Below are 25,308 nucleotides of genomic sequence, written 5' to 3' on the forward strand. Positions count from 1 at the left end.
TCAAACAGGAGCTTATCTCAAACACACACCACAAAGGAAATTTTTTTGAAAAATCTAAAGTGGAATTAAAGCCGTTTTCAAGCACCCCTTCAGCCATGGATGACCACCCTTTTTCTCGCCAAGCATGCATGCCTCTCCCGGTGGCCGATGGAACAAATTCCATGTTCCTCCGTGCCGCGACGAGACAGCAGCTTATTAAAGGCCGATCTGGCGCTGATCCGATGAAGCGCGCAATCTGCACGTGGCGCGATTCAGAGCAACTCAAAAAACTTTTTTTGCTTGCAAAGAGGCGGCATCATCATCATCTCATCCTGTTCTTGATCTTGTTCCTGCATGCGCTGATGGTCCGACGGTAAGAAGATGTTGGCTTGGTATTGCACGCTCTTTTAGATGTGGAGCAAATCTATCATGGGATGCTGTTCGTGGAACAAATCGCTACGGAAGTAAAGGATGGTTGTGTGTGTCGGATTGTGTGCTTTCATTTTGTGATCCCCAATTGTTGATTCCATATATTTTGCTGGAGGTAATGGTTGACATCGGATCAGTTTGTAAAGGCTTATTTCAGTTTTGTTTTTACTTGTTTTGCGCAAATTAAGGTATTGTAACATGAAGCTATTCTAAGGTATTGAAAGAAACTCCCCCAAACAATCCTTTCCTACCATTCATTTCCGACCAATCTAATTGAAAATGCGCAACCGCCAATTACCAGGACTGATTACCTTTTGTCTCTTGAGCGCGGAGGCAAAATTGACTGCTTAAGCATGAAGCCATACTGGTTCCGGAACGGTTTTGTTACAGCATATGCTGTTCTGTTTCGCGTAATCAAGAACGCAGCTCGCTCGATCGCTCTCTCGGGCGGCGTCATCGATCTCTCAATCAAATTTGGAGGCAGCGTATTCTCGTTCGATGCCTCCTCTCGATCTTCACCAGCAAATATCTTAAAGCACGTCATGGCGGGCGTCCGTTTCCTCATTTCTGAAATGGAAATTCGCGTCACTTTCTCTCTCAATGTTTTCTTAAAATACGGTTTACATTCTTAAACTATCATAAAAATCTAAATTTTAACTTTCAACTACAAAACCGGATGATACCATCCAACTATCGAAACTGTGCAAATTTGATACTTGGGAAGTTTCAGACGTGGTTTTCATTTTGTGAAAATTATAAATACATAATTTCAAACTAAAAAATTCATAAGTAATTCATTTTAAATCAAAAAATAAAATGGGTATCTTTTTTTTAAAAATGTAACCTATCTATTGACACTCTATTTCTCAGTTATCCGGATCCATTTTTTTATGTTCATAGTATTTGGTTGCTTGTAGTTATACCTATTACTTTTGAATAAATAAGTTTCATATAGAGCAATAATAGATATGTTATATTTTTTATAAAAATTTTGATACTAATTTCATATTTTCTGATTTAAAATGGATTAGTTTTGATTTTTTAGGTATAATTAGAATTTTTTTAATTTTTTATAAATACAAAACCACCTTTTGAACCACTCAAAGGGTCAAATTTGCACGGTTTCGATAGTTGGATGGTCTATGTTACCCGGTTTTGTAGTTGAAGGTTGAAAATCGGACTTTTATCATAGTTCGAGAATGTAAACCAGACTTTTTCCCTTTTTAGCGAAGAAACTTTGCGTCACTGCTTTCGAATATTTAGTACAAGAATTCAACTACTCATCCTCGTAGTGTTTCCTTATTTGCGTTGCACGAACGAAATAAAAAACGTTGCTGGTACATAATAAACATTGTTGCCATAGGGGGTTGGTGTATGTAGTGAAGTTCTCTATCTTTGTTCATCATTGGCGTGCATTTTACGTTGCTATCGTGTTTGTTGTTAGGTGGTGTACGTGCGAGGAATCTTCCTCACCTTCCAGAAGGAGTTGATGGCGATTGATGGTTTCAATTGCTTTTCTTCGAAATTGGGATCACGATTAGTAGCTTTATTTAGTTTATGTGAAGACACGCGTTATTGCTTCTTGTTGTTCCTGAGGCTCATCGACTTTGGTTTCTTCCTCGCTTTTTTCCGAGAGCTTCAGGCCAACTTCTCTCAAATTAAAAGATTGAGAAAATTAGGTCTCGAATGCACAAACGCGTTTAAATATAAAAAGTTTTTTTATTAAAAAAACTATGCTAAACTGCATTTGACACGCGTGCCCATTGGCAGTATACTGAGAAGCGAGAAGAGCGCTGCATCTTTTTGTCTGGTTATCCAATCTGTTCAGAGAATATGCCTAGGATATCTCTCCTGGATCAGAGATGATATATTAGGCCAAAAGCCAAGAGATGAGTGCTCTACCCGACAAGAACACACACAAAAAGTAAAATACTAGCATTACAAACCACACACGATTACACAGAAGCCGTGCGGCATTTGCGTTTCTGTAAAGCTAACGTGATGAGAGGGGGGGAGGGTAGAAAACAAGTGACAAAAGCGAGGCCAGCACGAGCACCACGTACGGGCTAGTTTAATCCGTTGGAAGGAAAGGCCGACCGATCTAGATCTTGTCGTGTTGGAAAGTAGATTTGGAGCGTGTAAATTTTTTTTGGCTCCATCATGTGCCAAAGTCTCAGTTTTGTCTAAAAGCTTTGGAAATGACAGAGGAAATGTGTTCGTCTTTAGCTGTAAATGCATGCGCCGGGTCTTTCCAGGTACTGTGTACTTGGTGATGTACATGTAGCCTGTGGACAGACATGGTGCCTATCTTCCTAGTACTGGAAGGACTGTGGGTTCAAGGTGCAAATGCAGAACCTTTTTCATGTCATTTTGGCTACAAATTGAGGTGAGCGCAATGCCCACAAGGCATGAGCAGGTTAGTGCTGGCCTTACTTTGTAGAATATACCCCACTCCTTTTAATTTCTTTAGGCACGGACACAATCCAATACTTCGGTGCTTGAGACCTAATGTAGGCATATTGGATTCGGTGGAGCAAACACAGCAATGCATTTGTATTGGATCATGTGGTCAACCGTGCCACATGGCAGCTACTATTTGTTGTCATCATTATTAGATCACACCGATATGTTACGAAGAAAACTAGTTGGTTATGTTATGGCTTCCTAGCAACTGCGGTTGGCTTTTGTTGCTGGCGATATTTAAGTTGTAAATAAGGATATATGTTGGTGTGGGTGTGTATATATATGAAAAATCTTTTCTACACTTGCTTGTACCTACTCTCACATGTGTATCTCATGATGTAGAATGTATCTGACCGAACAAAGAGTATGTACATAGAGCATGTGATCATAGTAGAACATTTATGATGGTATATATATATATATATATTGAGTATGTGATCATACATATAATATATGGACATACTTATTTTTAGTATATAATTATAATATATTTAAAAAATAGGGATGCTTTTGAAAAAAAATTTATATATATATCCCTTTGAAGTATAAACGTACTCAAAGTGATAAATAAGTATGCGGACATACACATGATGGTATACTGATGATGGGAGTAGCTACACGCGAGTGCAGAAAACTCTCTCTCTATATATATATATATATAGAAAATCCATTCTACACGCACTTGTAGTTACTCCCACATATATATCTCATGATGTAGGACGTATCTGACCCAATGAAGAGCATGTACGTGAATTACGTGATCATACTAGAACATCTATTATGGTATATATGTTGGGTATTTGACCATGCATACAGTATGTGGACATAGTAATTTTTATATACTAGTACTAAGATATAATTATAATATATTTAGAAAATAGGGGTGCTTTTGAAATTTTTTGTATGTATCCATTTGAAGTATGAATATACTCAAAGTGATAAATAAGTATGCGGACATACGCACGGTGGTATACTGATGGTGAGAGCAGCTACACGCGAGTGTAGATAAAACTCGTCCTATATATGAAAACAATGGATGGTAAAACTTATCTCAAGAAGAAGTCAGCTTCCTCTTAAAAATACATTCCACTACGATTATTGATCCACTTTTTCAATCGGACCAACAATAAACAATTTTCGCACCCCTCACTGACGCACACAAAAAATAAGAAAAAGAATGCACCCTCCGATCCCAATGAGCTTGCCCAACAAGCTATGGATTTTTTTGGTGGTGCCACATACACAAAAGCAAACTGGATATCCAGCATGTCATTACTTAAAATTGTGCTGTTGCATAGGCTCTAATTTTCCATTAGAAACAAGGTGGATTTGTCAATATACATATTACAAAAACAATTAGGGCAGGAGAAAGCTAAAACAGAGATTACAAGTACGCGTGAAGAGTGGCATTAGTTCTCTATTGTGCCGATGCCCATCCTTGTAACTCTGACCATGAACGAGCACAGATACACACTTGCTCTTCCTCTTCTTCTTTTTTGTTTTGTTTTTGATATGGCTCTTCCTCTTATGGTTGGTAGGACCTGTGGCTGTGCATGATGTGTCCTATTCACCGGATTTTGTGTTCCTTTCATCCGAGGAGGATATAAAGGTGATGGAGATCGATGAACGAAAGAAACGTTATTTTGAGCGCTCAAGTGGTTATTAGTCGCCGCCTGTTTTCTTTCACATCCGTATACGTTCCGTTGCATGGCCTTTGGGCTCTCTAGGGGACGTTTGTGCTTGATGCTTGGACTCAGAACAGTAAGTTGTTGAAATTTTGCAACGCCAATGAGCAGATGTCAACTCGTGATGATCTCCACAAGTGGTGAAACTCTCAAGATCCACCTGTTTTTATTTGTTGGTAGATAGATGCCCAACTTGCAACCTTTTTCAGGAAGATAGGTCCAGTTGCATATTTGGCTGTTTGTTAGAATTTTAAAGATAGCTTACGATGATGTGACATGGGCACGACTAGCCAAAGACCATTTTCTCTTTGAGTTCTTTCGGGGGATTTAAAAAACCAGTCCCTTTCTGACTACTCCTTAGTGTGGTGGAATTTAGATTAGAAAATGCACCCGACTAGAAGCACTATCATCCACCGAGATGAGCCAAGAGTTTCCATTGCGTAATCACACGCTTCAAGAAGAGGTCCCAAAACCAAAACATTGCCAAGGTAATCTTGCAAGCATCAATGGTGAAAGAGGAGCTCGATTAACTATAGACATAGAAGCAGGTTCAGGTCTTTCGCATTGTCTGCACGGCTTTATTTAACCACATAAAACGAATCGGTTCAATTGCTGATCCAAAAGAAAGGTCAGTCATGCAATTACAATGAAAGCTTGACAGAGCATACAACGTTGCAGACTACTTGAATTATTATTTGCATACAAAATAAAATATAATAAACAGAAGTGATGTTGAAAATGAACTTCTCCGTTGATATGATCAAAAAGGGTACAGTGGTACCAGCCATAGCTAAAATGCATAATTGACCTTTGCTGATACGTATTTGCTTTGTGAAGCGGCCAGTGCCCCAAACCTAAGGCGGAGCCAAGGCCCATGAAATACCTCACTCAGTTCAGTAGGATTTTCCTGCACTCCATTGGCTCCTGGGGTTTAGCAGTAGCACTACTCGCCTGATCTTATCCAAGCCCAGGGCTCAATAGAGTGAGGCGCTGACACACAGTTATCTAGTAAAATACAGAGCACATACAGCCACACATGTGAAGATAACACCCGTTTGAAACTGAAAGAGCTATACAGTTTACAGGGAACCACTATCCATGAGTTCTGGATCACGACTTCTCCTAGTTCGTGATCCTGGTTTTAATGCTCCCTGCGTAGAAAAAACAGCAAATAGAGCACACAAAAAGAAAATCAAATTCTGTGCCAATAGAAAACATAAATGACTGTGTATATACATCCTTCTCATAATTGAACAGGTAGAGATAGGTCAAGAGGAAAATGAACAGGATTATTTGTTAGCTCACAAGAGCAATGCATTAGCTTGTTCCGCATGATCAGTAAATGGCTTTGAGGGTAACATAGCATCTACATTGTGTATTGTTAACATTGAACATACCGTCAACATCCTCAAATTCGACCACCTTAGTCACTTCCGCAGCTGCATGATACTCAAACCTGCAGGATGAAGCTGGGCGTTAGACTAGCATTCATCAGTAATACAAACCAGTATATGTTTTAAGGAAAGATATGTAAATTTGGAGTTTCAACCCAGTGCAATTATCAAATCAGAGCAGTGAGAAAGTTCAGATGATACTAAAAATTCTTTATAAACAGCGAAGAATTAAAAGGCAACTACAGCTGATACAGTACGGATAGAGTAGGAATTACTGTTGAAAAACTTGGTATAGAAGAGCCTGGACTATAATCATAACCGCTAGGTCAGCTTTAAATGGTAGAGACTCATACAGACTATCCAAATCAGTAGAAGGTGGTAGACATTAGAGATAAGCAGAACAGTTCAGCGTGGTCTTTTTAAAAGTTTATTTGGCTTTTGGTGGTTGATGTGACATATATCACTGCAACCTGATTGGCACGTTATAGTTGTTATCCTCTATTTTAATGCTAGTACCCATTTCACCTGCATACATTAGTTGTTTCTTACTATGAGAATATGTGTCATGTTGACAGGAAAAAAAACAATCACCTGTCAATGATACATACAGAATTTGAAGGGTCTAAAATTCTCCCAAGAAACTGGGTGATTGTGAGGACGGAGAAGCAACTGTTCAGACCAGATTATATTGCTACTAGAAGGGCATATCAAGGGTTCATCAGAAACAATATACCTGTTAGAGAAAGCCACTTCAGGTTCAAACTCAGATGTGCTCTTGATAGCCTTAACTATGACATTAACAATTTCCTTCTTTCTAGTGCTGGCCATTAAACAATCATACTCAGTCGGCACAATGATCGCAAAGAAGTTATCACTGAGGTTGCTAATGCATAGCTTATCCACGGCTGCAAGTGCTATCCTCCTCTTCAATATATCGGCATCGGGATCAACAAGGTATAGAGCAAAGTCTGTGATCACCAGGATGCGCCTTTTCATCTTTCCTGATTGAGTGAACTTCAATACCTTGTCTGCAAACAGAACTTTGTTGTCCCCTGTAATATATTGAGCATCGACTTAGAGACTTACATAATGATAGCTACAGGAACAAGTGGTCGTGAGATTGTGCACGAAACTAGGAATAGCCAATGTAACCAATTGTTTGCATGATACTACATAATATTTGCTTGTAATGGATAAGTATGTTCATGCCACATATGTCCTGGTGGTTCCCATGCAGCTAGGATTATGCAGTACAGTGTTGCTCTTCATATTCGAGTATGCATAGTAAGGCGTGTTAGTAACCTAGAAGCATTATATAGATGTCAGTGCAGTATCCGGCACTTAGTACCATTAGATCAGGGTGTCAACACGGTACATGGTAGAATTTACCAACGCTACATGTTAAACTTCAGTCTCACATTAAAATCCCTAATAAGAGGTAAGATCAAAATCGCATGGCCCATTCACCCTGGTATGAAGTCTAACTGATGGAATTTGGGCAATTCCCGACGCATTTCAGCATCCAAACTATCGATGTTGCATAGATTCAAAAACATTGACCACCGGCAAGCGCATCAGATCCACGCCACAGCTGTCGAGCCAATTGAACACCAGCAAGATCGCTCCCATTGTCTACTGATGATAAACTAGCCCAAGAGATCAATACGGACGCGATTCAGGGGACGTCACCTTGCTTGGAGAGGATCTTGGTGAGGCAGGGATCGTTGGGGACGCCGATGTAGTCGCCCTTGCAGTCGCGGTACACCGCCGCGCGGCGCCTCACCTTGGCCCCCATGAGCAGCCCCGCCGCGGGCGCCGGAGACTCATCCCGCGCCGCGTCCCCGCCAGCTCCCGCAGCCGGCGCCGGCGGCTGCGCTGGCTCGGGCTCCACCTGGATCCGCATGAGCGGCCGGAACCGGTCCATCGGCGAGCTAGTTGCAGAAAAATTGGTGGAGACGCGAAATGACGAGACTCGAGAGGGGCTCATCTAGGGTCCGTTGGGGTTGAACGGTTGACCTGTGGGCTTCGGGTTGGTGATCGGCCTGTATCCTCTGGGCCTCGATTGCCTTCTTTTTATTGGGCCCATGTTGCATTGACACCATTTTTTCTCTTTTCTTTTTGGAATTTCTAACTATATCATTAAGATAAGGTAATAGTTTTGTGAAATCAGACCGAACCGAACTAATTGAGATAAAATAATATAATTTAAAAGGAAAATGGCGGTCCTAAATTCAGTCCCCAATTTTAACTAATCGGGTTTAGCTGGGTTATTTTGGGTCCAGACCTCGGGTACCCGAATTAACCAAATAGTCTTCAGACTTGCAAAACTGGCGCACCGCAACCTTTCCATAGTTCCACTGGCCTCTTCTTCTCCACCCTTCTATTCCTCGTAGGGGTAGTAAAGAGTTTTAAATTTTAATCTAGATAAGGCTAGGCCTTAAAAGTGTCGGACTCTAATCTTATTTAATTTTTTAAGCTAAATATACATAAAAGCCAAATCGAATTGTGAAGAGAGCATAAACACCATGATCCATTACCATCTCTAATTCCTCGACGTCTTCGACTTGAACCACCTGCTGGGCCCGAGTTGCAACAGAACTGAACTGTTGTGAAGCGTCAGCAAAAATAGCTCATGAGAAATGGTCAGCGGCGTTCCGTCTCTTGTGCCGTATCTGGTCAAGCATTCTGCCAAAAGGCAAGCATCTGTTATGCAGGATGATTGCCAGCCAAGCCAGGCGACTTAGAGAAAAAAAATTATATTCAATCTGGCTGCTGAACACTCACTTGATTTGAGATGCATGTTGATGGGTCTTGGTGACGGGATTTAAAACGGTATATTTGCAAGACTAACTCGTACATCATTACAAACATTTTAAGCTCCTTCTTTATTTCAAAAAGAAAAGAACACCTCATTCGAACCAACTATTCTGGGAAACATATTCTGAACCAACTAGTGAGAATGTATTTTTTTCGCGAGAAAGAAACTAATAGGAATGAATGTTACAGGTGACAAGTTGCTGAAAATATTATAATCAACTAAAATATATACTCTCTCCCTCCTAAATTATTAGTTATTTTAGATTCTCTAGGTACATAATTTTTACTATACATATAGATTTACGCTATGTCTAAATGTATAGCAAAATTTATGAATGTTCAAAAGCTAAAAAAGATTAATAATTTAGAATAGAAAAGGTAGTGTACATATAGTAAAATATATGAGCCCTCCACTCTTTAATTCGTATCCTGCTTTGATGGAAACCCCCCCCCCCCCCCCTTGCTACTGATGAAACGTATGGCTATGCTAAACGCAGAGCTCCCCCATCTTTTCTTTCATCATCATCCATTGAATTGTCTTAGAAAAGAAGAGGGAAAAAAAAAAGAGCACACACGACACGGGCCTGATGTGAGCCAGCCAGCACCAGGCCGGATCAGAGTCTGATCAGACCGTTGGCGCGCCGCATCCTTTTTCTTATCTCAGGCCCCGTTTAGATCGCTTCCAAATTCCAAATTTTTACACTCTCTCCATCACATCAATTTTGGGACACATGCATGGAGCAGTAAATGTATGTAAAAAAATAACTAATTGCACAGTTTAATTGTACATCACGAGACGAATCTTTTAAGCCTAGTTAGTCCATAATTAGATAAAATTTGTCAAATGCAAACGAAAGTGGTACAGTAGCAAAAAGTTCCAACTGTTATAAAAACTTGCGATCTAGACAAGGCCTCAGTGAATCCGCGTGTGCGTTTGGTTGCGGTTGGGCTGCCACGGACACGGAAAAGGCGGTTCCTCTTCTGGTTCGGTAACCGACCGGACCAGAGGGCGCACCAACAGCAACAACCACCGCAGCGGATCAGAGCTCGCCGGCGCCCACCTCCCACCTCGCCGTCCCACTCCGGACGTGGGCGGCGGCCACGTCGCTCCCCAGACGCCACTCTTGGGCTCGGTCTGGCTGCTCGTCGCATTGCTTGCAACTCGCAACGCGAGCGAGTGAAATGCGAAGCAAAAGATGCCAACAATTTTATGTCAGAGTGAGGAGAGAGCAGGTGGCCTTTGTGCCGACGATGCTATTCTTTTCTTTTCTTTTCTTTTTCTGATTCTGGTTGACTTGAGTTGGTAACTTGGTATGCATATCTGATCGCTTCGTCGGTCGTCACTCGTCAGCGACGCACTTTGGACTGTGGCTTGTGAGAAATGGTCAGCGCCATGCCGCCTCTTAGCGGTGGTAGCAAGGCAATTAGGCAAAGCGTCTCTCACCTGCCAAAAGGCACGCATCCGGCTATCCAGGGTCTGCATTGCATCGCAACAGATGGTGACAACAGAGCATCGAACAAACTTGTGTTGTTGTGTTTAGCAGCCAAACAATCTACTCAGAGAGGGGAAAGAAACTTTTTCTGAAACAAAAAAAAACTTAGGTAACAATCTAGTTCCTGTTGGAATGCAAGAACTCCGTAACAGTTTCACAAGGATCTTCGTTTTCCAAACATGGCCAGAACGGCGTGGAGCTGAAGAAACCACCTTTGCAGTTACTAACGTCGCATGTTCAGGCTCGGGGAGAAAACGGAGCATCGCTGCCATAAACTCCCTGCGGTTAAGGAAGTGGGAGAACAAAAGGGCAAGGCTCGGCTACAAACTCGCACACAATCCGTCGCTCCGGTCGCCTCTTCCTTCATCTCCCCGTGGCCTCTCTTCCCCTGTTGTCGTCTTCCTCGCTTGCTTTGGAGACTCCGATCCTCCCCCTCCTTCTTGTCCCTTTTAGCTAGGGTCTCTTCGTCAAAAGGCCTCTCTCTTCCTCTAGAAGTTTCCATTTTGACCGCTTCCTCAAGCAAGATACACGTCCTTGTTCAGAGAAGGATTTCCAAGGTTCTTCTGTTCTGGGGTCCTCGGCTGCCTTCTCTTCTTCCAAGTCCAGGGAAGAGCACCCGGTGACCGGTGTGTTGGTCCCAGGTGTGGCGATCGTCCTCCAGCTCTCTCCGCCGCGCTCCAACAGCCCTGTAAGCAATCTCTCCCCCCCCCCCCCCCTGTTTCTTGGGTTTTCTTTCGTGTATGTTTTCGGGGATATGCAACTCAATTTCGCATATTGATCTTGCGCGTTTTCTCCTGGTTAATCAATCTACCAAAGCTATCTCAACTCAATAGCGGTCCGTACTTGCTAATCACCAGTTTAGTCATGAGAAATTGGTGCTCTTGATTCGATTTCACACGCAACATCAATTAATCCCAAAAAAGGAGAAATTCAAAAGGTTGAAAGAAACAGGATGAAAACGAACAGCTAGCTGTAGTCTGTAGTATCTTGAGAAATACACCGAAATCAATTTCCAGCACTAGTAACAGTATACTCCAGTATTTCGCCGTATCAAGCAAGCAGTAATGAGATCAATGCTGTATCCTCGACATAAAAAAAACGCAGAGAGACCTCTGTTCATACGCGCAGTTCTAGCATTTCCAATGGAAACGCGCGCATTTTTTAGCAGTATTTGACATAACCTTCTTGTTTTGCATGGGCAGAAACCGAAGCCTTGTCAAGAAACAGAAGGAAGGAGCAATCCGGCAGCAGGCAGACATTTGAATTTGATCCGTCCTCGTCGTCTCGGCAAGGCTGATCGGCGATCGCCGGTCGGGATGGAGCAGCTCCGGCAGCTTGGCGAGGCGGTGGGGAGCATCAGCGCGCTCATGGCGTTCGAGTCAGAGCTCCTCGTCAACCCGCGGCAGTGCCGCCTCCTGGCCGACGCGTGCGCGGCCGCGTTCGCCGCCGTCACGGGCGAGGTGCGCGCGAGCCTCCGCTTCGAGGAGCGAGGCGCCAAGTGGCGCGCCGTCCAGGCCCCGCTCCGCGAGCTCCACCGCGCGTTCCGCGACGCCGAGGGCTACGTCCGCCAGTGCCTGGACCCGCGCGGCGGCGGCGGCTGGTGGGCGCGCGCTGCGGCGGTGGCGCACGGCACCGAGTGCGTGGAGCAGCACCTCCACGCCATCCTCTGGTGCGTCGCCGTCGCGGTCGAGGCCGTCGAGGCCGCCGCGGAGATCGCCGGCTCCGACGCCGATGAGATCGCGCGGAGGCGGACGTTGCTCGCCAAGAAGTACGACAGGGACATGGTGGAGCCCAGGCTGTTCCAGAGCGCGTACGGCAAGCTGTATCTGGTGTCCCAGGAGCTCGTTGCGCGGATGGACATGGCGTGGAAGGAGGACAGGTGGCTGCTGTCGCAGCTGCTCGACGAGATGAAGTCCCCAGCGGCGCCGAAGCCCCTGACGAAGACCGAGCAGCGGCTCGCCGACGTCCTCACCGCGCCGCGGGGGAAGCTGCACCCGGCGTCCATCCTGCTCAGCGGCGACTACAACGTGCGGAGGCGCCTCGGCGGCCGCCTCAAGGAGGCGCAGTGGATGGGGGAGAGCTTCGCGGTGAAGCATTTCATCGGGGACGCCGCGGCCGAGGTCGCGATGCTCTCGTCGGTGGCGCACCCGAACGTGGCGCACGCCGCGCACTGCTTCCGCGACGAGGACAGGAAGGAGTACTTCGTGGTCATGGACCAGCTCATGGCCAAGGACCTCGGGAGCTACGTCAAGGAGATGAGCTGCCCGCGGCGGCGGATCCCGTTCCCCCTCGTCGTCGCCGTCGACATCATGCTGCAGATTGCGCGCGGGATGGAGTACCTGCACGCCAAGAAGATCTACCACGGCGAGCTGAACCCGTCCAACGTGCTCGTGAAGCCGCGGCAGCCCGAGGGGTACGTGCACGTCAAGGTCGCCGGGTTTGAGCGGTCGGGCACCGTCACAGCCGGCGCGAAGGCAGCTGCCAACGGCAACGCCAATGCCAACGCGACCGGCGGCGGCGACAACACGTGCATCTGGCACGCGCCGGAGGTGCTCGAGAAGGAGAGCGGCGATCCCGCCGCCAGGCGCACCGAGAAGGCGGACGTGTACAGCTTCGCCATGATCTGCTTCGAGCTGCTGACCGGCAAGGTCCCGTTCGAGGACAACCACCTGCAGGGCGACAAGACGAGCAAGAACATCCGCGCCGGCGAGCGGCCGCTGTTCCCGTTCCAGGCGCCCAAGTACCTCGTCGCCCTGACGAAGCGGTGCTGGCACGCCGACCCGGCGCAGCGCCCGACGTTCGCTTCCGTCTGCCGCGTCCTCCGGTACGTGAAGCGGTTCCTGGTCATGAACCCGGACCAGCAGCAGGGCCAGGCCGACGCGCCGCCAGCCGCGCCGCCCGCCGACTACCTCGACATCGAGGCGCAGCTGCTGAGGCGGATCCCGGCGTGGCAGCGTGGCGAGGGCACGGCGGCGCGTGTCGCGGACGTGCCGTTCCAGATGTTCGCGTACAGGGCCGTGGAGAGGGAGAAGATCCCCGGCGCGCACGCCGGCAGGGACAGGGCCTGGGACTCCGGCAGCGAGGGGAACTCGCTGTGCGGCGAGGAGAACGGGGGCGGGGCAACCACGCCGGACGACGCGTCCACGGTCTCCGGCGGCACCGTGCGGTCGCGCCCGGACAGCAGCGACGGCAAGAAGACGCCGGTCACGAAGGCGGACGGCAAGGCGCAGCCCAGACAAACAGGTGCGGTGCACTCTCTTCTCGCAAATTTTCAAACTTGACCTTATCTTAGCGATGGGAGGACCGACAGGGTGAAAGGCTTTTCTCTTCAGGATCTCAGCAGAAGGTGAAGCCAGCGAGCGCGGTGAAGCCTCCGCTGACGGCAAGGAAAACGCTCGGCGTGAAGCCTGACGTTCCGGCGCGGCGGCCGACGTCCGGGCACGCCTCGGACTAGGACCGCGAGGCGGCGGCGCGTGTGCCGGAGACCGCCAGGAGCTGCCATGTTTGAGCGACGATGGAATGGTGTGCGTTCCAGCAGCTCGATTTTGGTGAACGACTTTTTTTTTCCGCATTGCATTGGTTGGTTGGTTCCATAGGTTCTAGTAGGTTAGAGTCTTGCATTTTGCATAGATGCTTCGCTTGATGGTTTTATTGTGGTATAAGTGGAGCTCTGGTATTTATAGAAGTTTTCTATATTGAAACTAAATACTTTGGGTGAAGTCCTGAGAAATATAGTTCGGATTTGAACCTCAGCGTGTTGCTTCTATTATAGCGATTAGCGATTTAAATTATGGAATTCAAACGTTTATGCAACTCTCCCTAGTTAATTCGTTGGTTTGCCGGATCGGTGCTCCCTGGCTTCTGCACATTCTGCTCGTGTCAATATAACAGATAGCATTTGGTGAAGGAATTGTCATCGATGGGCTAGTGGCCCGCAACAAAGATGAAATATCGGCCCAATTCATCGGTCTGATGAGCCAATTCAAAATTGTGCGACGCTTGAAATGCCAGCCCAATGTCAGGCCACTTGCACGCGGCCCATTTTGTTGGTGCCCACCACACAAATTTGGTTGATCTGGGCTGTGGGCTGTGGAGCACCGCGTGGAAGCGTCAGCCCGTAAAAATAAGTGGGATTTTTCACTGAGAGTTGCAGTTTTGACGTGCTAGTTCAGAGCACAATAAAAGATCCGATAAAAGATAGTTCCCGACACGTTGCAAATGTGAACAATCTTTTGACTCTTCTTTGGAGGAAAAATCAATAGGAAAAATTCAGAAATAGGTGCTGAATTTAACTTCATGAAATTCAACTATATTTCTATTCATCTTTGCATTGCTTCTTTTATTTTTAAGATTCGCCATCGTAGGAATATCTAGATTGCAAATAACTCATCATAAATTTATAATCTCACTAACATACTGGGATAAGAACGGCTATCCGTGTGCCCTAGAGGCCACACAACAAAGAATAGACACGAGATAGATGATGATGATCTGCTTGGCCTTACATGATGAGAAGTGACCTACGAGGAGAAGAACAAACTATATACAAGACAAGTCAAGCGTGTTATGTATGTGACGATAAAAAAAGGCCAAAATTGCAACCCCGTCCGGGAGCTGTTGAGCACCAAAAACACATGGGGGGAAAGCGAAAATGCGCAGCAGCGCAGTGCAGCAGGTAGCTGGGCAATGCATGTAAGTAGCGGATGTACTCTCTGAGACTGTGACAAGCGCGGATAAAAACAGGCTTGACTCTTTCCGTGCAAACTAGTGAAACGACAAGCTAATCGTACTAATCGTGTGTGTCCAAAATTGTTACAGGCAGCTAGTGCCTGATGACAGCTAAACATGTCCACGCATAGAGATAAATTTTAAAGAGACCTGTCACGGACCATGCATCTTGTACAACCTGTTTGTGCACAAAGTAATTTTGCAGAAATTTCGTATAAAAAAACAATGCAAAAAGTTCAGTAGGCACATGCAGTCAATATGCAACTATGCAAGCATCAGTGACAGGCAACAGGAAACATGAAACATTTGGATCGGAGGTCAGGGCGCCAATCAGACACCTCCTTTGCGTGCTCTTAGCTGCGGTCCACAAGCTACATCCACAGGCCACCAGGTGATTAGGATTTGCACCAGGCCGGAAGGCACTGGTGGCTCCGAGGTTTTGGCATTGCCGCTTCCATGTCAGGGTTGCCCATTTGGCAAAAAGGAAACGTTGGTCGATTCTGAACCACACCCCATCTCCCAAAACGCTAGTGGCCTTATGTGACGTTCTCCTACATTTGTCATGGAAAAGACTTGGTGCAGGCATGCTCTAAGAAGTGTACAAGTTGGTGTCATGTACCCAAATAGGTGACATGGATGTTGTCTGTGTAAAAAAGTTTGAACCAGCTTATCGAATAGTGTTTCTGTCATGCAAGCAGTGGAGATCTCTCACATCCTATCCAAATTTCCACGGAACATCTTGGCTGTTGGATACTCCTTGTAGAAAGAGTAAAAAAATCATTTTTTTGTTTAATTAACCAGATATATATAATGGCAACTTAGGAGATTTTAACCAGGGTTATTAAAGAGGAAGACACCAGGGTTATATAATGGCAATGGATGTCATCTTCTCTGACCCATTCTTCTTCCCCTTCTCTGGCTCAGCTTGCCGAACGGATGCGTTCTAGTGCTGATTGTCCGATTGAAACAAAGGATCCACTTCAGGCAACCAACTCTTTTTCCTCACCGATGACCTCTTCAACTTTATTAGTGAGGTCTTCTTGCTGTATCGCCTCGCATCAACATCGATCGCATTTGTCTTTTTACATGCCATCGTGCATAGGCCACGTTTGGAACGCAAGATTACCAAAATTTAAGAATAAGATAAAACCATATTTCTTTAAGTTGGGTGCCAGTTGCAATCCTATAGGAATTTTGTGTGCATGAAACTTTCAATAGAATGTTTGGATACAACTGAGGAAAAACACATTGATTTGAGGAGAGAAAGATATACAAAGGAAAATTCCCAAGGGGTGACATCCCATGTTAAATTTGCTCTAAAATTCCAATATGTTGAGATGCGCTAGAAAATTTTATTGGATTTTAGGATATCTGATCTTTTATTCCAGAGAGACACATAAGAAATATTGCTATAGCAATCAAATATTGTGAAATTTCTCTGTCAATCATTTATTCTAAAGGAGACTTTACCTGCCGAATACTCGCTGAGCTCAAATTCCGACTTCGAGGCGCCCTACTTATATTTTTCATATCGCTCAGCGAGACTAGCGCACGACTTTCTACCTACCTTTTTGCAAATACAAAAACGATCTTGGGTCCATATCAACCCTCATATGTTTTGACAAAACGGGCACATGAGATGGCCTAATTATCTGGGCATAACAATGATATCTAGTAGGGAAAAGGCCACCATCTTACAAAGCCTGGCCCGTAGCTTTTGTGCCATCAATCATGGATGAAAAAAATGTTTTTTCTTTGTGTCGTTATACAATTATACATCATAGGTCATACTATTGTTGTGTCATTTTTCTTTTTTCCCCATGATGAAAAAAAATCCCGTTTTCTCTGTACGTCTGTCGCACGCTGCTGACATGTGCAGTGCAGAGTGCAGACAGCACAACTGACCGGACGATGGAAATCCCCACGCCCAGCTCCGTCTGCTACTCTGCTGGCTCGAGTCCAACTCGGGAGTGAGAGTGAGCAGGGCGGCTATAAAACCAGCCGCAAGCTCCTCGTCAACAAGCAGCAAGCATCCCCCAGTAAACGTCCACCGGTCTCCGCTAATCCGCCGCAGCGTCAGACTTCCCCTCCACCTCCGGACGTCCAGGCCGGGCCGGCTTCCTCGCCACGCCCCCGTCTCGCAAGCCGCCTCTTCAGCTCGTTGGTTTCGCGGTGAGTGCACTCCTACCGGTTGGATTTTGTTGTTTCGGGGGTGAATTTTAATGGATTCCTGATAGAATTTTGGGGAGAGAAACCAGAAAAGTGCGGTTCTTGGACTGGGATTCTCATCTTTTTTTTAATGGTGCTCGGAGGCGATATATGCTTTGGTAAACTAGTGGGAATATACTGCATCAAGATTCATGTTTTGTTCGGCCGATCTGGCCTTCCCTTACCCTTTTGCCCCCAGCTTCTTTTGGGCGCAACAGTGCCGATTACTAGCCGCTAGGATGCCTGGGAAAGCCCCTTTTTACACCTTTTGGATCTGAGCATGGATTCTGCTGTTTCTCTCGCATGCTTCTTTTCCAAACTCCTGTTGCGGCGAAACCACCAAGAATTTCTGTGTCTCTGATCGAGGAAATTCCGACGCCAGGTTTGTCCTGAAATTAGCCTCCTTGATTTGGGGATTTAAGGTTATTTATCTGGCCCTCTTCTTGTACAGTTTTAGTTCTCTGCCAACGAGGTGTGAGAGCCATCACCTTGCTCCTGAGTCCTGACTGCAGTGGATGTACATGTACTGTCTGGGAGTTGGGATTTTACCTGAACCTTACCAACCCCACTCCCCCCCCCCCCCAATAGCAGGTCAACGCATTCCCTCAAACAGAAACCATGATTTCCTGCCGCTAGCAACGAACCATGTTTTTGTTTTCGGCTTATACTGGGCCTACATGTTTCCTCCATCGTCAGTTTGGTATGTACAAGAATGAATAAATGCTTCAAGCGTCTGTACCTCTGTACTTTTCTTGCCATTTTAGTTGCATTAGTGCTCTGAATCAGGAAGGAATCTCTGTACTTAAGCCATTTATTTCATGCAACTTCTTGAGCAATCCAGTAAATGCGAATTACTGCACGCCAGTCGCTGACAATCCTTCATGATTTTGTTTGCTCTGCCAGAAAGGCAGAAACAATTTGCAAATTTCACGCTTAGGTGGGTTGTCTCGGGATAATGCATGTCATGGCTGCCTCAGTAAATTTGCCTCTTGCAGAAGTAGCTCATTTTTTCCTTTAGTAGTAATTCATACATACTTACTTACCAAAATGTTTTGCCGTCACTGCTATTGTCGCTTGTCTTGTAAAATTGGTGGCTAGAAGTAGACTTTATGGTTACAGATCATTGGAAAGAAGGGCTGACTCGGTGTTAAGGTAGTTAACATAATTACTAAGACGTACCTAATTGAAGCTACTCTTGTAATCATCGGTATCTCTGCTCTAAAATTTGGGATTGACTTTGCTTGGATAGGAGGACATCTTGTCATGAAAACTCTCAACCTTTAATAAAAGTGGGAGTCCGTTCTACCTTTATTTATGTATGACAGAAAGACTCACTACTTTTGTGTCATCCACTAACATGTATTCATAAATATTACATTCTTTGGTCGTTGGTTTTGTTAGGTGTCCACATATGTTTCCTCCAACTGTTTCATGGCAAACTTTATGATATGTAGCCTAATTTGTCAGTTATGAAGTTGCATGTACATCCTTTCCATTCTAGTTCTGACCCCCAAATATATACTGCTGGATCCAGCTAACTCTTGGTTAGACATGTGGAATGATCCACATGAAAAACATGTAATTCTAGACGTCCCTGCTCTCTGTTTTTTTTTTGAACTTTAAGCCATTTGATTTAAATTTGCACTGTGACAGTGCTTCTTCAAGTGGTTTATGTGGTTATTTTATTCCGATGTGGATATTTGCAGAATCCTCTTCAACGCAATTGCAGGCGATAAGATTCTGACCTACAAGTTCCGATGACAATATGCAGCAGTGATGAGATCATTGATGAGTTTGAGTTGCTAACGCGTGATGCTGGGCGCGTGCAGCAGGATACGCTGAGAAAGATTCTTGAACTTAATGCTGATTCTGAATATCTGAATCGCTTCAATCTTGAAAGGAGAACAGATTCCAAGAGCTTCAAATCCTGCATTCCCCTATGTGTGCATAGTGACATAGAGTCCTACATCCAACGGATAGCTGATGGAGACAACACACTGGTGCTAACTGGGAAGCCCATCACTTCTCTCTCCGTAAGGTACTAGTTGAAGTTTTCTTTTTGTCTCATTTTGCATCAACTGGTGTCTGAAATAGGCGAACTCAAAACTTCATTGCTTCTGTCTTCTTGCTTCAGTTCTGGTACAACACAGGGAAAACCCAAGTTGTTGCCATTCAATGACGAATTGCTTGAGAGTACAATTCAAATATTCCGAACCTCATATGCTTTTAGAAACCGGTAAGGAACTTCACTTGTTACTTATGATATTTTACTTCTTTTATAAATTATGTTATATGCTCGACAGTGATTTTAGATATAATAATTTTGAGTTTGTAAAATGTTCATAGATCACTTCAGTGCTATGATCCCAGAATTTCAAAATAATCTTTGGGCTTACTTGCAGTGAATATCCTATTGGTAATGGAAAATCGTTGCAGTTTGTTTATGGGAGCAAGCAAGTCTTTACCCAAGGGGGCATTCTTGCTACAACTGCGACGACAAATCTGTACAGGAGTTCGCGTTTCAAGGAAGCCATGAAGGATATCATGTCTCAATGCTGCAGTCCTGATGAAGTCATCTTTGGTCCCGACTTCCATCAGTCTTTATACTGCCATCTATTATGTGGATTGATCTATTCAGATGAAGTTCAGTTTGTTTTCTCACCATTTGCACACAGCCTTGTCCATGCATTTCATACCCTCGAGGAGGTATGGGAAGATCTATGTGCTGATATAAGAAATGGTGTTCTCTCAAAGCGAATTACCACACCATCTATCCGTCAAGCTGTTTCGAAAATCTTGAGGCCAAATCCTGAGCTTGCTAGCTCGATTTACAATAAGTGCCGGAATTTGAGTAGTTGGTATGGGGTAATCCCAGCACTGTGGCCAAATGCGAAGTACATCTATGGCATCATGACAGGGTCCATGGAGCCATACCTAAAGAAATTGAGATATTATGCTGGACACTTACCACTGATGAGTGCTGACTACGGTGCATCTGAAGGATGGGTTGGCTCTAATGTAAACCCAACCCTGCTGCCTGAGGAGGTGACATACGCCGTTCTTCCAAATATTGCTTATTTTGAGTTCATTCCTCTGGAAAAACCGAAAGGGGAAGAAATGGAGAACAGTTCCTCTATTCACTACATAGAGTCAGAGCCTGTAGGCTTAACTGAAGTTGAGGTTGGCAAAATCTACGAAGTTGTAATAACCAACTTTGCAGGTACGTCTCTTTCTCAAGTAAGTCTCTTTCTCAAGTAACATCCAAACGCTGCAGTTCGAATTCTTGATTTTGCATTGCAAATTTATATGTTGTCATCTTGTTTTACCCACTATCTTTTTTTTCATATGATGATTCAAGTAATCTCACCTTAGGGGGTTGTTAGCGTGCTTTAGGCTTTAGCCCCAGCTTATTATCAGTCATCATTCATCAATACTCATCAGCGTTCCGTATCTTTGTTCGTGAGACGGGTTTATCGATTAGCTCTAATTTGTAGCGAAATGGCACATTTTAATGTTCTTGCTTTCCCTATGGGCTATTGGGCCATAGGTCTATTTCGATACAGGCTGGGAGATATTGTGAAGATAGCAGGCTTCCACAACTCGACACCAGAGCTCCAGTTCATCTGCCGCAGAAGCCTAGTGCTGAGCATCAACATCGACAAGAACACAGAGAAAGACCTGCAGCTGGCCATCGAAGAGGCAGAGAAGCTCTTGGCCGAAGAGAAGCTCGAGGTGGTGGACTTCACGAGCCTCGTGGACAGATCAAGCGACCCAGGGCACTACGTCATCTTCTTGGAGCTGAGCTCCGGTAACGCCAGCGAGGAGGTCCTGAACAGCTGCGCGAACAGCTTGGACCTGGCCTTTGTGGACGCGGGGTACGTCGGCTCAAGGAAGATCAAGACCATCGGCGCCCTCGAGCTCCGGGTCCTCCGGAAGGGCACCTTTGGGCAGGTCATGAACCACTACCTGAGCCTCGGTGGCGCCGTGAGCCAGTTCAAGACGCCGCGGTTCGTGAGCCAGTCCAACAGCAAGGTGCTGCAGATACTGAACAGGAACGTCACCCAGAGCTACTTCAGCACTGCATATGGGTTCTGATCGTTGATATACACACGTGTACTGATAGCTGAAATTCAGTTATCTCTTTCTTATTGTCTTGGATCCTTTGATCACTTTATCTGGTCAATTGAAAGTACTTCATGGACGATCCATCAGTTTGGGGCCTTGGGGTTAGCACAACTGATAGATGTATATTGTCAGTAGCTCTTATGTAAATATAGCTGTTTGACAGTGTAATGTAGCTGTGATGTATGGCTGCTGCATTCCTAGCACTGCATTTAGCATGCAGCCGTTATCACTCAAGAAAATTCAGAAAGATCGCCTGTGTTCTGAAGCAAAAATTCTGTACTAGAAGCAAATTCAGTCGGTCCCGCCACAACTTTCCATGAGACAGCTGTCCAAACTCCAAAGTGTTCAAGTGCTCACATACAAATCCGTAGCCTGACCCGGCTCCCTCTCCCTGCAGATTTGGTTGGTGGGACCATGAACAACAACAGCATGAACAGGCCAACACTTGACACAAAAACACATCACACCACACACCATCAGAAAGAGGAAAAGAAGATCAACAACCTGCCCCAATGCAAAACCGATCAGCTTCAACAGTGACGATCAAAGTTGGCCATGCGACGGCACATCCGGCTCGACCACGGCACCACCCTGACCATGCACCTTACCAGCGCAGGCGCAGGCGAGCGGCGCCTGCCTCGGCCGTGCCGCCCAGGTGGCCACGGCTCTGAAGAGCGCCCGCAGCGTCACCTTCCTGCTCCGGGCTCTGGCCGCCACGACGATCTGCTTGTTCTCGCCCCCCGGCTCTGCCGCGGCGGGCGGCTCGTCGGGGAGAGGGAGGACGCTGGCTCCGGCGGCGAGGAGGCGCCCGTCGAGGAGCCGGCGCACGGCGGCCAGCTCGTAGGAGTCGTACAGCGAGCTCCCCGTGTCCCACACGAACGCCTTGCTGCTGCTGCTGCTGCTGCCGTGCCTGCCGGCGCCGCTGCCGTCCGCTCTCCCCAGATCATGGCGCTTCCGAGACATGCCCTGATCGGGAACTCGATCGCGTCGATCAAGCCTACTGCCCGGATCGAGGTGGAAGATGCAAATGTGGAGGAGAAACGGTCGTTCGTTGGTCTTTGTGCGTGTCTGTTTTCTTTATCTTCTGGCAATCTGATTTTCGCAAGTCGTCTGCAGGTTGGGCTAGCTGGGTTTTTTTTTTCTTTGGTCAGGTTGGGCGAGAAAGAAATGGTCCGGGGCCTGTGCGAAGTTGTCCAGCGAACACGACGCGATTTTCTGAAAACAATTTATGGCGGAGGTCAAAATGGAAAAGGTGTGCGTACTTGAACCAGCTGTTCACCAACCTCAAAGGACGTCTGGACATCTAAACTGTCTCAACGGCCCCCCATTGGGATTGGAGACGATCAAGCCTTCAGCCCATCTGCCCATGGGCATGCCCCCAAGGGCAAAGGCTAGCGTCGTGCCGGGCAACAGGGACAGGTAGATGGACGATACGTGCCGGTGCCGCCGTTGCTGGTGCGCCATTAGAGACGACGACAGAGGAGCGGAGTCGATGGTGGCGGATCGGGCCTGTCAATATGAGAGCCCGCACCAACTGTACGCGCGCTTTGTTGCGGCGCTGGCCCCCGGTCGGCCGGAGCAGGGCACGACGCGCCAGCAGGCACCAGCCACCAGCCGCAGGCGCGCGCACGCCAGACGCCGACGCGCGTGGCGCCGCGCACCGAGGTCGTAGCGTAAACCCCCTTCACTTCGCAGGGCGCTGGCGCACGCGACGCGACGTACGTGCGCTGACAGCAGCGTCTCGGATAAAGCGTGCGCGCACGGCACCCAGGCACGGGGACGCACGGCCGTCGGTCCACGGAGATGGGGAGGAGGACGCGGCACATGCGATGCGCGGTGCGCAGGCGCACTGCTCGGCTGGTTTTGAAGGTCGTCCAGCTCCCATCGCCGGCAGCAAGTGCGGTGAACAGGGCCGCCGATCAGGGGCGTGGACACTGTCGCGCTGGGCCCGTCGCCACCCCGGCCCTCTCGGACTCTACCACCGGCCCACGACGCGCATGTCTCTCTGGTGGCAGCCACAGGCCAGCTCACCGGGGCCACCAGGCCGTGGGCCCTCGTGCCCTGGGCCCCCCGGTTCCCCCCAGTAGGTGGTGGCAGCAGCTTGCAGCCGTCCCTTTAATCAGAGGGTTCCTGTGTACCAATAGTCTACTTGTACTCCATATCTTTAGTCTTAACCAGTGCAAGATTTCATTTCACAGTTTGTAATAGTGTCATGCCAGCCTTAGATATTTTTATTAGATAAATAAAATTAGATCTCTCAATGTAAAGTTTCACTTTACGATTCCTTAGGCTACCGTACCATTTAAATGTTGCACTTAAGTGATCAATGTGAGTGGATGAAATGTGCGAGGATGGAATAAAATTCTCTCGATGGAAGTTTCAGACAATTTTAAGGTATTGATAACCATGTACGATGAGTTTTATCATGACGAAACTGCTACCATTCCTCGTTATAAATATCATGTCATCTAATTTGCTAATATGTTATCTTTCTAAAATACAAATGAAACTACCATAAAGTTTGCACTGTGAATGATCTTAGCGGAAAAACAGTCTAGCTTCATTGCCACCCTTGTTACCAATTTTTTTTCTCCCTTGCAGCGACCCCTCCTGTCACCAGCTTAGAAGTACTCCGTTGTAGTATAATCGTACTCTATTCAGGTGCCTAGCCCTCCGTTGGCATGTTTTCTACTTGCTCGGATTTAGGAGACTCTGTTGGCTTAAACTGACGGCATTTGCATCGTCAAGTTCCTTTTTGCGTGCTTCCTTTCTCTATCACGCAAACTGAAAAAAGAAATGCGAAGCTAATCCCACGGTCCCATTTGATCCATTTCAACAACGAATTGAAGTATTGTACATTTTCGCTTTTGAAAATGAAACAATTCCTCCCTTTCTCCAAAAAAAAAAAGATCAAACGAACAATTTCGCCGCGAGCAACGTGCATGTGACCAACGGATCGGTACGACTTTTCGGTCGCTGAATCTTAAGCTCCTGCACAGTGTGTGCGGTTGACCACTGACTCGGAGACCGAATCTTGATATCCCTCGGAAGTCGGAACAATACATTCTTGTTACCATGAGATGTATTGGCCGCTACGGATCAGTTGATTGGAATGAAATTTGGAACGGGTATACTTGAATCACTTGAAAAATAAACGTATTCGTTCGGTTGCGGATCTGTTACAAGATCAATTCGGACGGTCTTTTCAATACAGTACGGTTGCGGATGCGCATCCACGCTGCAATCTTTGACTACTTAGGGTGTGTTCGTTTCCTGGGGTCTAAATTTTAGAGAGGTCACATCAAAGAGAATCTTATCATTTAGAAGTATTAAATAAAGTCTAATTACAAAACTAATTGCAGAACCCCAGTGCTAATTCGCGAGACGAATCTAATGAGGTATATTAGTCCATGATTAGCGGATGATTACTGTAGCATCACTGTGGCAGATTATGGATTAATTAGGCTCATTAAATTTGTCTCGCGAATTAGCACCCAGCTGTGCAAAAAGTTTTATAAACAGATTTTATTTAATACTTCTAAATAGCAAGATTCTCTTTGATGTGATGGGTCTAAAGTTTAGAGGGTAGAAAACGAACAGGGCTTGCTTCTACGCTATCCCCCAGGCCAAGCCGCCAAAAGCACATGTCGCATCACGGCGCCGCGGCATCCCTGTTCCGGTGTTCCCTCTCGGCGCGCCGTGTGCCCGCACCCTGCGGCGCGACGTGCCATGCGCGGCGCCTACCGTTAGGCCGCTCTCGCTCGGACGCTGGCTAGCGACGGGCCCTGTCATCTCCTCCTCCGAGTTGGGTGGGCTCGCTTAGGTCACCTGATTGTATTTGTTGCTTGCTTGGTGAGGAGCCAGCCAAACCACAAGTCCACAATTCTTCTTCCCAGCGGACGGCACGCCGCTGCCGACACGTCCCCCGCCCTCTGCAAAGCGCCAGCGCCCCTCGGCTTGACGGAGCCCGAGCAATACCAAAGACGC

General features: G+C 46.5%; 4 protein-coding genes across 4 annotated transcripts; 2 read left to right on the forward strand and 2 right to left on the reverse strand.

Moving 5' to 3' along the window:
• Nucleotides 1-5,217: 5,217 nt before the first annotated feature.
• On the reverse strand, nucleotides 5,218-7,919 carry LOC112891638 (myosin IC heavy chain). The gene is made up of 4 exons (XM_025958545.1): nucleotides 7,640-7,919; nucleotides 6,684-7,002; nucleotides 5,954-6,012; nucleotides 5,218-5,707 (listed from the first exon to the last, which is right to left on the reverse strand). Exons 1-4 carry the CDS (start codon nucleotides 7,872-7,874, stop codon nucleotides 5,679-5,681), a joined length of 642 nt encoding a protein of 213 aa, XP_025814330.1. The 5' UTR covers nucleotides 7,875-7,919; the 3' UTR covers nucleotides 5,218-5,678.
• Nucleotides 7,920-10,512: 2,593 nt separating this feature from the next.
• Nucleotides 10,513-14,012, forward strand: LOC112893297 (mitogen-activated protein kinase kinase kinase 7-like). The gene is made up of 3 exons (XM_025960541.1): nucleotides 10,513-10,948; nucleotides 11,463-13,503; nucleotides 13,593-14,012. The coding sequence occupies exons 2-3, from the start codon at nucleotides 11,577-11,579 to the stop codon at nucleotides 13,712-13,714; spliced, it is 2,049 nt and encodes a 682-aa protein (XP_025816326.1). The 5' UTR covers nucleotides 10,513-10,948; nucleotides 11,463-11,576; the 3' UTR covers nucleotides 13,715-14,012.
• A 2,952-nt stretch (nucleotides 14,013-16,964) lies between these two features.
• LOC112893299 (jasmonic acid-amido synthetase JAR1-like) lies at nucleotides 16,965-21,568 on the forward strand. The gene is made up of 5 exons (XM_025960542.1): nucleotides 16,965-17,160; nucleotides 18,903-19,234; nucleotides 19,331-19,432; nucleotides 19,599-20,416; nucleotides 20,744-21,568. The coding sequence occupies exons 2-5, from the start codon at nucleotides 18,954-18,956 to the stop codon at nucleotides 21,289-21,291; spliced, it is 1,749 nt and encodes a 582-aa protein (XP_025816327.1). The 5' UTR covers nucleotides 16,965-17,160; nucleotides 18,903-18,953; the 3' UTR covers nucleotides 21,292-21,568.
• A 10-nt stretch (nucleotides 21,569-21,578) lies between these two features.
• LOC112893300 lies at nucleotides 21,579-22,484 on the reverse strand. The gene is made up of 2 exons (XM_025960543.1): nucleotides 21,826-22,484; nucleotides 21,579-21,712 (listed from the first exon to the last, which is right to left on the reverse strand). The coding sequence occupies exon 1, from the start codon at nucleotides 22,282-22,284 to the stop codon at nucleotides 21,865-21,867; it is 420 nt and encodes a 139-aa protein (XP_025816328.1). The 5' UTR covers nucleotides 22,285-22,484; the 3' UTR covers nucleotides 21,579-21,712; nucleotides 21,826-21,864.
• Nucleotides 22,485-25,308: the final 2,824 nt, after the last annotated feature.

Source organism: Panicum hallii, chromosome 5 (assembly GCF_002211085.1).
Source record: "Panicum hallii strain FIL2 chromosome 5, PHallii_v3.1, whole genome shotgun sequence".
Lineage (NCBI taxonomy): Eukaryota > Viridiplantae > Streptophyta > Magnoliopsida > Poales > Poaceae > Panicum > Panicum hallii.

What these genes read in the sequence shown, in the direction of transcription:
- LOC112891638 (XM_025958545.1), bottom strand. Translation starts at nt 7,874, where the DNA reads ATGGACCGGTTCCGGCCGCTCATGCGGATCCAGGTGGAGCCCGAGCCA. An exon ending in CAAGATCCTCTCCAAGCAAG is followed by an intron (nt 7,003 to 7,639) that starts GTGACGTCCCCT and finishes AATATATTACAG; the next exon opens with GGGACAACAAAGTTCTGTTT. An exon ending in CGAATTTGAGGATGTTGACG is followed by an intron (nt 5,708 to 5,953) that starts GTATGTTCAATG and finishes TTTTCTACGCAG; the next exon opens with GGAGCATTAAAACCAGGATC.
- LOC112893297 (XM_025960541.1), top strand. Translation starts at nt 11,577, where the DNA reads ATGGAGCAGCTCCGGCAGCTTGGCGAGGCGGTGGGGAGCATCAGCGCG. An exon ending in GGCGCAGCCCAGACAAACAG is followed by an intron (nt 13,504 to 13,592) that starts GTGCGGTGCACT and finishes TTTTCTCTTCAG; the next exon opens with GATCTCAGCAGAAGGTGAAG.
- LOC112893299 (XM_025960542.1), top strand. Translation starts at nt 18,954, where the DNA reads ATGACAATATGCAGCAGTGATGAGATCATTGATGAGTTTGAGTTGCTA. An exon ending in ATCACTTCTCTCTCCGTAAG is followed by an intron (nt 19,235 to 19,330) that starts GTACTAGTTGAA and finishes TTCTTGCTTCAG; the next exon opens with TTCTGGTACAACACAGGGAA. An exon ending in TGTAATAACCAACTTTGCAG is followed by an intron (nt 20,417 to 20,743) that starts GTACGTCTCTTT and finishes ATTGGGCCATAG; the next exon opens with GTCTATTTCGATACAGGCTG.
- LOC112893300 (XM_025960543.1), bottom strand. Translation starts at nt 22,284, where the DNA reads ATGTCTCGGAAGCGCCATGATCTGGGGAGAGCGGACGGCAGCGGCGCC.